Source organism: Euprymna scolopes, chromosome 1 (genome assembly GCF_053919585.1).
Source record: "Euprymna scolopes isolate OS-2025 chromosome 1, ASM5391958v1, whole genome shotgun sequence".
NCBI classification, from domain to species: domain Eukaryota; kingdom Metazoa; phylum Mollusca; class Cephalopoda; order Sepiida; family Sepiolidae; genus Euprymna; species Euprymna scolopes.
In genome coordinates, this window is record NC_136482.1 from 156,815,138 (window position 1) to 156,826,549 (window position 11,412).

At 37.0% G+C, this 11,412-nt stretch overlaps 1 protein-coding gene across 1 annotated transcript in view; it reads left to right on the forward strand.

Annotated features, from left to right (window-relative positions):
* Positions 1-3,836, forward strand: part of LOC145276870 (sodium/calcium exchanger regulatory protein 1-like) — a 54,967-nt gene extending 51,131 nt beyond the window's left edge. The window contains exons 3-4 of the mRNA XM_080128275.1: positions 2,094-2,195; positions 3,682-3,836. Of these exons, the coding sequence (XP_079984401.1) occupies positions 2,094-2,195; positions 3,682-3,732 (153 nt within the window). The 3' untranslated portion in view covers positions 3,733-3,836. The remainder of the gene's footprint in view (positions 1-2,093; positions 2,196-3,681) is intronic.
* The last annotated feature ends 7,576 nt before the right edge of the window (positions 3,837-11,412 follow it).

Genomic DNA, 11,412 nt, shown 5'->3' on the forward strand with positions numbered 1-11,412 from the left:
AGCTGTCCATTTGAACCATGAAATCATAAAAATTGGCCAATCATCTCATAAGATGTATAGCAATAAAATACTGAATTCCACGACAATTTTAAATACAGAAAATGCCTGGAAGCTTATCGAAGGCACCTAGTAAACATTCTCTAACATGCTCTTAGTGATTAATTTTTACACGGTCTGCAATTAGCAAAACCTAGTTGATACATTGTTACTATGAATGAATAGAATTAGAAAGTGTCGGTGATTTAGTTTTTAATAGTTGGAATACCCACCTTATGACGGGTTTATAGTAATGTACATGATCTACCTTGCACCGAAAGTTAATAGAATAAATACACCCAAAAACAAATAAACTAAATATCTTTTCTTCCATGTTGGGGTGGAGCCCCTACTGTAACATGGTCGTCTCGAGGGAGTGATTTTCCCCCCATTGGGGAGTTTGATACCCCCCTGGGACCTGCGGAAGACCGGGCAAATATGTTAAGATTGTCTAATTGAATCCCGGACAACGGCGGGTATCAAAAATAGTTGAAATAAAACAGATATATTTTTATTGTTAAAACCAGACATGTGTTTTGTTGTTTGAGAATGAAGAGACCGGAAATGTCAGAGCAATATGGAGGTGAAGCCAGACCTATCGTGGCCTCGAGGACACCTGTTTCAGAGGAGGGCTTTCTGAATGACGGGGCTTGACCTCTTCAGGTCGTGTGAAAATAATTTCATTGCAAAATTCGGGTCGTAGTGCTGGAATTCCCCGGGAAACGTATCGCTGATTGGTTGGGTGGATGTCCGACCCACCCTGTGACTTTTCAATAAAAAGCCAATACCCGCTTGAAACAGACAGATTTTGCGCCGAATCTCGAGAAGAAACACCTCCTAACCGCCTGACGAACCCCACTCCGCCATCCTGATCAGCCATCTAGTGAGCAGAAGAAAGAGATTTGTGAACCTTAAAATGATTTGTTGACTAAACAATGTACATATGTAAAAAAGACGTGTAACTTTTGTGGAATTAACTTTTAGTAGTCAGAAACCCTAGTTTTATCTGTATTCCTTTCCGGCATGCAAAGCTTTTTGCTTTTCAGCAGAATTCAACACAGAGGCGTTGAGAATTCATGTGGAGATCTCCCGGTAGACTTGACATCACGAGCCACAGTTCTGAAGAAGTTAGAGGTCAGTTGCTTGACCTGAGTGACGGGAGATCCCGCCATACTACAGATTCTGACGATAGACTATTCCTGATGTCACTTCCGGTAACCAGTTTCTACTATCGAGTAGTCTGAACCTGAGACTCGGTGGGAGTGGGTCGTAACCTTACTTTGTCCTTCCAGTCAAGCGGAGTCCCACTTAACCAATATACCTTTCTGTATTTTCTGTTAATACATGTTTCATTTCACTTTTTCCAAGCCTTCTCGTTCTTCTTTCAACATTAAACCACAACACTTCTCACACAACAAATATAAAATATCGCACATTTATAGTTCTACCCGGAATCCGTTTATTATTCTTGTAAGCTTCTTTCTTAGAACTGCGCGCCTGTGGAACTCTGTTCCGTCTGCCTGCTTCCCTCCTGACTACAACTTGGATGTCTTAAAGTCCAACGCAAACAAATTCCTGATGAACCGCCCCCTTAAGTAGACACTTTAAATTTCCACACTAACGTACTGTACTTACAATAACCCTTATCCCTGAGTGGCTTCCGGGACTTGATAAGTGGTGACCACCTTGTGAAAAAAAAAAGCTTTGTTATCATTAGAGCTTACAGCAACAGCATATTCTTTTCATTGTTTTGAGTATATATCCGACACAGTTAGACACAGTTAATCAACCGAGAAGCACATCACTCTATATAAAAGCACAGAAGATATCAACGGATACACACTCACGAGTCAAAACAATGAAAAGAATATGCTGTTGTCCTAGCCCTTGTTATCACTCTATAGTATCTCTCCATTTTTAAATTTGACTCCCTCCGTAATAGCCCACCTAGTCGTTGGTTTTGCGCTCTTTATCGGGCGAATATCGCAACTGTCTTTATTTTAACATTTTTCGATGTTTGATTTGCTTCTTTTTTTTTTCTGTTTCTTCTCTTTTAGACCGTTGTGACAATTGATGGTGACGCTTTAGTCGAAACAATGAAAGGTGAAGGGTTCACGTCGATGAATTGTCGCAAAAGAGAAGGAGACCTGATGGTTATGGTAAGTAATAACAAATTACGAATTTAAGCGGACAGATCGTGGATACATTTACAAATGGTCTGCCACATTTTAACGTGACAGACTGAAAAAAATATAACCCTTTGGACAAATCTGAAAATGACACATGCACAAATTTCACACGTAACTATTCTTATTATAACGGAAATTATGCCGCAGATTCAAAGCAATGTTGCTTTGGTGTCATTAGGGAAAACAATGAATTTTATGGACAAGGTGGGGAGGGAGGGACAAAATTATATAGGTTGAGTGATTTGGTAATGATACTAGTAATTTCTTTTTGCGAGTGCTGACGAGACAAAAGTCTTGTGGCTACGAGAGAGGAGAGGAAGAAAAAAAATGAAATAAAAGCAGAAATATAAAATAAAAAGAAAATGAGAAAGATAGCAAATGATGAAAGAAACATAATTTTTTAATTAAAAAGGCAACTTTTCTAATATATATATATATATATAAGTACTCGTTGTTGACTGGGTTCAAAAACAGCCTACAGAAAATGGACTCTGATTTATGAAAGTATGATAGGTTATGAAAAGGAGGGTTGTAGAGAGATAGCTTCAAATTTGGGGGTATCAAAACCAAAGCAAAATATGATGAAAGTAAAAATAAAATAGATAAACCCCATAATTTATTATACCATATCTGTTCACACTGAAACACTTATCACAATATTCTGTGGATCTATATTAAAAAACCTTGTTAAACTTTGTGACATATTTCCATTCTATGGAGGTCAGGCGCGAACGAACACTCCATAATTTTATTATACCATATTTCTTCAAAATGAAACATAATTATCAAAGTATACTTACGCAGATAGATATGAAAAGTCTTTATTAAAGTTTGTGTCTATTTCCATTCTATAGAGGCCAGGCGCGAACGCATACCTCACAATTTTATTATACCATCTCTATTTAAGTTAAAACATACTTATCAAAGTATTCTTATGTACATCTATATAAAAAACACTTGTAAACGTTTTTTTTTTTAAATTTAAAATTTTTTATTTCCATACTTTGTGAACCAGGCGCGTATGCAGACCCCACAATTTTAATGAACCACCGTTCTGCAGGATCAAACATACCCATTCCTGTGTCTCGATACATCATCTATCATTATATGTAATCAGTTTTTTAAAGTAGTCAACCATATAAGAGCCTATTCGCGACCACACACACACACACACACACACACACACACACACACACACACACACACACACACACACACACACACACACACACACACACACACACACACACACACACACACATATATATATATAACGCAATCATGAAGGGAAAACTTAAATTCATGATTAAAAACGTTAAAATGTTGTTTCCATTATGCATGCGTCTTGTTAAGAATAGTCAATGGAAGACCAACAGCAGTCCAGCTCTGTTATTGATTTATGACTAATTGTATGGACTTCCAATAAATAAAACCACTTTCTCTCTTTTTTTTTCAGACGATGACTGGTGGAGGTATTGTTTGTACTCGTAAATACAAATCGATATAAAACAAGGATGGACGATATCAATGTTTCTATCAGTATTATTTGGAAATTATATATGAAAAAAGAAAGTAAAACAAGTGACATAACAATAAATATACACCCACCTATTTATTTGTTATTTATTCAGCGTCCATGTTTGCATGTGTATGAAAGACTTCATTTGTTGAATACATACAAAAGGAATCCATATACTAATACAGGTACTTAGTATAAGAGTTGACCACTATCGCCCCGAATGTTTCCAACTTCAATTTACAAAACAAACAAACAAACAAACACACAAAACTTGTTGAAGTAGTTTACGGTTTGAAAGCCGCGAAAGAAATATAAAAAGACAGGCTGTTACATAATGAACGATCCTGAGTCGTATAGCGATTATATCAGCTAATGTTAATTATAACAAAGGTTGTGCAAGTCGAAATGACACGAAGTTTGGCAAATAAGCTAATTTCTACGTAAGATGAACAAGAAAAGATGTGTAAGTTTAGACAAGATTTAACAGGTCAAAGTAGAATAAAAACAAAGAAACGTTAGTCGACATAGCATGGCACCACAGTTATCGAGGTTAGCAGAGAAGAAGGGGATTAAGATTAGTTTGCCTATGAGATTTGCGCGAGACGGATCACCAATAATGATATGACAACTGCAAGGAAAACTTTGATAATCGGCAAGTGCGAAATACCCCTAAAATTTTGGTTCGTTATGTCTATCTATTTATCCTTAATAAAACATTAACTACTTAGTTAAGAAAATACTAGTATTTCTCTCACGTGATAAATTAAAGTTAATACTTAACTCCAACGAATATCTTAGTCTACCTTTTTTGTACACGTAAAAGTAAGTGAATAATTTAAGAAACATTACAAGACGAGTAAAGTGTGACCTAACCAGCTACATTGAAAGAGATTACCCCGGAAGGAGGAGCTATGGTTGAAAATTGCCCCCAAAGGGGGGACAGCGAGAAAGCAATTAGAGCCTTTTTATATTACTGGGTGGCAGGTGCTGGAAACCAGCAGATAACCCTGCCAGTGAAAAAGGAGATAGCGTGGTTGCCGGTGTGAAATACATTTTTCTTGTAACGGAGAAAACAAAGTCGAATTATGAAACAATAAACCGTGAAGGTGATTATATCTAGCGGATTGTTTAGGCCACAGTTTTGACCCGGGGGATCAAGACCGCGCTTCTCGATGCGTGAGACTATTGTCAATGAAAACCCTCGTTCTATGGAAAATTACCTGATTTGGATGTGGAGGAAAGGTAGCTGATTATCTAATCAAAACGAAATAAGGAAGCTAGAAATCCCTAGGAATGTTTCGAAACACACCAACTCGATATACATAAACCGGTGCAGAGCAAGAAACATCAGTTTGCACTCGGGGAAACTGTCCACCGCCTCCATATCCCGCCGTTCAAGAAGCACTCGTTCTTTGACCGATCAAACGCAAAAAAATCAGTTGCTGAAAACCAGACTGAGGCCCCATTCATCGACTACCGTAACTACCAAAAAAAAAAGAAACTTGCAATCAACATATTATTTCTTTAATTTTTTATTCTCCTGTGAAAAACTGTACATACTTATTTTATTTCTCTCTTTTGTAAATAATTAATTTGAGACGAAAACTACAACCAGAGTCAACGTTGTTTATTGTTGCTAATACTTAAGGTGAACTTAATGAAAAGAAACAACCAAGTTGAATGATTTTTTTCTTTCAGCACAAGAAAGAGGATGGAGATATCATCAACTGCTGCGTCCAACGTCATATCAACCCTGCAGGACCTTTGTGGATGTTCGAGCCGAACCAGCTAGGACTAGACTTGTACCTGTGTGTACAATGCGATCTTCTGCGTGTTTAATCTTAACCGAGGGAGGTCAGGTCTTCACCAAACGTTATACTATTTAGACTGCAAAAAGAATTTTAAATATGGGAACACTTAAATCTAAAACAAATATAAACAGAAAATCAATCTTTTGGTTAAGATAGGTTAATGTTGGAGTTAGGGTTGAAAAAAAGTTTTATACTGTTTTATTAGCTTTTGTTGAGATGACGTTTTGATCGGCTCGAATGACAATACGGGGTGGAAGGATAAAGGTGTCTCCATAAAGAAAACAACATTACAACTTAATTTTCAGGTAATTCGATTATGTAGTAGAGCTGACATCTATTCAATATAGCCGCCTTCAGTCTCAATCACCGCTTAGATACGGGTCCAGAACTGGGAGCATGCCTTTACCACAAGCGCCGGTGGGAGCTCGGCGAATGGCGGCGTTCAGGCTAGCTTTGGTGTTGTAGGAGGTCATGTTGGTGATGTTCTCGCCGTATGATGAAACGAAGTAGTCTAGCAGCTTTAAGTTAAGGGGAGGAGGGAGCCCAGTGAAAGAAGGTTACAAAGTTATAGCATTCATTCTGAAGTCAAGCCTGGGTCTCCTTGGACTTGTGGGCCGGCGCCGAGTCCTACTGTCACACTCAGGGTCTGTCAGAGGTCAACTGATTGCTTCAGGGGATCACCACATTCTTCAGCACATCCAGGTACACTTTAGTGTTGATTTTGAAGCCGACTTCGAAAGATGTGAGGTAGCATGATGTAGCCCTCACTTGACAAACACACCAAAGGCCATAACCGTGGCCGGAAACTTCATTGAGTTATGCCCTCAAGAGTTGAACCGTCCGGATTTGCATTTTGAGGGTGCTGGCAATGGTCCTGTTGTTATAACTCGGATCGGTAGAGAACATGAGTTGTACAGCGGCACATCTCCGATCTCAATCGTTGAACATTATGTCACTTTCGGACATGATAGAAGGCTCCTATCGCTCTTAGGATTTGTACACAACTAGTCAACTAGTGGATGGTCTGCAAGAAAAAAGAAAACCGGTTTTTATCAAACGGAAATGCAATCATGTCATCTTTTTTAGGGCAATAAATTTATCGTTCCGCCCTGTATGCGCAGAAAAAAGAAACTTTGTTTCTGTCACACAAGCTAAGCTGATTAAAGATTAAACGTAACGTTTTCTCAGGAGTATCAACTCGTAAAATGGGTTCAGCACAACAAAACTATCGTCACAAATACGTATAAATGTTGAATTTATCAGAGTAACGTATTTCATGCTCAAGTTCCGGACAACTTTCGTTTTAATTTTGCGTATATATTTTCCAACAAATATTTTACGGTACAGGAGCTATAATGCCAAAATTGGTTGATATGTAAATATACTTACTCTGCTAAAGAATCTAAATTTTTTGTCACACATAGCCATATATGTCGAATTCATATTTAAAAACGTTCATCTTTAAATATTTAACTTTTGTTTACATTTACAGTAATTGATGATAATTTCGAAATTACTTCTGCTGAAGTGTTAAAAAGTGTTAAAATAATCTAGCCACGAGAACTTTGTATAACTATGGTTAGTAAAAAAAATGCGACTCGAATCGTAATTTACTCTTCTCTAAAACACAACGACGAAATCAATTTTCAAAAAGTCCGACTCGAATATTAATGTAATCTTCTCCATAACCCGACGATTACAATTTTCAAAAGTCCGACTCCAAAAATTATTCAAACTTCTTCATAACGCCACGATAACAATTTAAAAAAAATCCGACTCTCGAATCTTTATTTAAAACTATTTTCCTGCTGAAATAGCTTCTAAGTTAAAACGTAAAATAATTGACAGCATTCTCACGACTTCTTAAATTCAGCATGCCCCCTTTGCTGACAAACACGTGACTCGCACTTCTTCCGAAATCGTTTTTCTTAACGTAACTAATTCATTCATTTACAAATTAATGCACTTATATTTTTAAACCACACAATTTTCACTTGTCAAAATAATTTACAGCCGTTATCTAAAACAGATGTTTGATCCTGTCAATATCGATGCTGAAAATCATCTGTATTGCGTATAACAGTTTTTCTTGACAAAACAAAAATGGGTGATATTTAACCTAACCCATGAACCCTTCTATTTTTTGAGGATGTTGTAAGACTACGGTCCATTCTGGTCATAAAAGTACTTTAATATAAAAAAAAAATGTAGCACTGTAAATATATAAGATACAACAGTTGCACTTATATACCTTTTATTGCTTTTTGCATAACATGCTTTTCCATTTTTCATTTACTAGCTGGATGGAAGGCGCCCGGTATTGCCCGGGCGTAAAATACGCTTAAATATGTTATTTTAATTTGTCCAGATTTCATATATATCATTATAGAATCGTGATTTCAAAAGTAAAAAAAGTATTTAAGTGCCATCAGCTAGAATCGAAACCGAAGTATTCAAAGCTGGTGACGTTACCACTGTACTAACATGACACGCATATAAAGTGATGAAAAATCAAAAAGTAAAAATAAACTAAGATGAATGTACAAAATGTTTAACGATTTTTTCAATTTTGACCCATTTTTGACCCCCCCCCGTAAAAACAATTTTAACCAGCTAAAGACTCATAAAAGAACGGCCCGTAAAAAAATCCAATCATTTGAGGCCCCTAGCGCCGCTCTGCAACATTTAGTTTCGGAGGAGATAGAGTTTGAAAATATAGCGACAAACAGACAAGCCGACAGACAGACCTATAGACAGACAGACAGTCATATAACCGTTTATATATTAGATTAAACATCTAACAGAAGGCAATGTAACAATTGTCTATTGCTAATAGTCAACCCCGTGTTTTTGTGTTTTAAACATGACGCAGTATCAAATCACATGATTGACACGGTCTAATGTGGGCTCAGCGACGAGAAACTACTAACAATAATCCAAACCACAAATATTTCCAATATGTTTTGTATATATATTATATTGAAGCACAGGGAACTAATACATTTCCTCTTGTCTCGACTCACCATAGCAACATTATAAACTTCATTATAATCTTTTAGTGTTGTTGTAGTTTGCTTGTAACATTGTGCGTAATGTGAAAGGAGTTGTGTAAAGCCTCAACGAACAGTTGTATGCGTTTCTTTTCATTTTCTTCCTTGAAGAAGAGATTCTACTCTCGAAAATTAGGGACATCAACACCTACCATCTTGTACGACACATTATGATAGTAAATAACTGTAATATAATTGAAAATTATTGAAAATTCCTTCTAATAATGTCATTATTCTTTTATATGTCAACTTGTGTCCATTGTGTTTCCTACAAACCGCATTGATATCGCCTTCAAACCATTCCATTCTGACTTAATATGCATTAAAACTTTGTACCTTTTTTAAAGACACGGACAATATTAATAACATTTTTATTTTAAATATTTGACAAATAATTTAAATAATTTAATTTTTTTACCAACGGATTTCACCAAAGACGTTTCCTATTTAATTAATCATTAACAGTTGTAAGACGTTTTATATTAAAAAAATAATTGGCAAACATTTTACGTTTGTAAAATATTACAAAAATCCTTGATTATATATATATTTTTATAAATAACTATGTCAATGGGTGGTATTATTTTTGCTAGCACCACTGGTCGTCGTGGTCCTCCACCACCCCGCCATGGCTGGGAGGTGATTTGGTCTCGCGCAGAGCGATACACAAGAAAAAGGGAACCACAATGCACTTTCGATTCTCGCAACCTCTTCCCATTCTGGCAGCCATGGGGTGAGGACGCATATTTTGTCTCTCTGTAAAACAGATGGGAGGCACCCCTATCTCATTTAGCACTAGTTAAGGAGTAGCTAAGTAGTTAAGTTTGATAATTTAAAAGTTTAATTATTGGTTGTTATTTATTTTTATTGTTAAATTGTAAAACATTGGAATATATTTATGGATGAAATAGAATAGTTAAGATTTCACATGTCTATATTACAATTGCGTTTGCCTTAAATGTGGAGACGTGTCAGCATCAAGAAGATTAAACTAAAGAAACCACCAGGATGAAGACGTAATCCTGAGGGAAGAAAGGAGCCAGCCACACCCAAAATCCTAAGGTATGCCGTTACTCCTCGCTCTGACAAAAGACGTCTAACCGACAAATCCTATTGACTCGCCCATTGTGTCAGTCTGGTATCGTTTCCAGGACATTTACGTAACAAATAGCTCAAGATTTCAAGATTAGTACAGGGTCTGTGGAAACTATCATTCATAACCATTTGCATATTCATAAGGTGTCTGCCAGATGGATTCCCAGGTTGCTTACACCATTCCAGAAGCAAAAATGCGTCGAGTGCTCGAGGATGAATTTGGAGATGTGCCAAGAAGATGAGTCAAAGTTTTTCAAAAGACTGATTACACAGGATGAATCCTGGGCCCATCACTATGATCCAGAGACCAAAGCCCAGTCAATGCAGTGGAAGCACTTGGACTCACCACCTCCAAAGAAGACAAGGGTCCAGCCCTCCGCTGGCAAGGTCATGCTCACAATCTTCTGGGACGAGAACGGAGTAGTGATGACAGATTTCCTGGCAAAGGGTACCACAATTACAGGAGCCTATTATGCTTCACTTTTGAGGAAATTAAGCTATCAAAATCAAGAGGCGGGTCAAGATCAGCAAAGGTATTCTCTTCCTGCAAGACAACGCTCCGGTCCACAATTCGCATGTCATCAGATCAGAAGCACGATATCGTTTCCAGGACATTTACGTAACATTTGGATTGGTCACGCCATTGACCGGCGCATAGTGTTACAAATGCAGTTCGTAGTAAACACGGTGGACACAAATTAGTATATAAGACTAATGATAATATTAGAATAACATTTCAATTATTTTCAATTATATTATGCTTATTTACCAGCATAATGTGTTGTACAAGATGGTATTGTTGATGTCTCTAATTTTCGCGAATATAATCTCTTCCTCAAGAGAGAGAGAGAGAGAGAGAGAGAGAGAGAGAGAGAGAGAGAGAGAGAGAGAGAGAGAGAGAGGGAAAAGAAACGTCTGCAACGACGATGCTTTTCTTTAACTGCTTTATTTTTTATTTATTTATTTATTTCCAGAAGTAAGTGTCGCGGTCGGGCTGTCAAATCAATTGCCAGGACACGAGATGTGACGAATATTAAGTATTGTTAGGAATTATTATATCCTTTTAAGGTATTTAAATGATTAATTGTTGCGTGTTATGCTTAGGAGTGTTAGTGACTACTGTATTAGTGCGATGTTTGTATACGTCTTGGATAATGAGAATGCTTTCAGGGATGTAACTCTACTAGTTCCCCTGCTAAAGTGTATTCATCAATATGTATATGCGTACACACATACGTATACATACATACATACATTCACATACATACACATACATGCATACATCAGGTTTACCAATGGAATCCAGCTACTGTGGCATACTGTCTATTACATATATAAACAGGCTGGAACGATGTGCCTTACAAAACTGTCACTCCAGCATAGTCTTCACAATATATGTGGATGATATCCTTATTTCCACATCGTCTCGAGAAAAAGCCAATAAGATCCTCATAACCTTAAAAAAATGCTGACCCGTGTATAAAGTTCACCATCGAACATCTCGATACAGCTGGATCCTTTCCACTTCTATACTTCACCCTTAACATTACCGAAACAGGACAGATACATACAAAATTCTATAGGAATAATGCCTGCAGGGACATCTTCATAAATTACAAATTTGCTCTCCCCACTAAATCTAAAATAGGATATGTTATGAATGAGGATGACTGCATCCTTAGCAAATGAACTCGTGACATAGAAAATGCTAC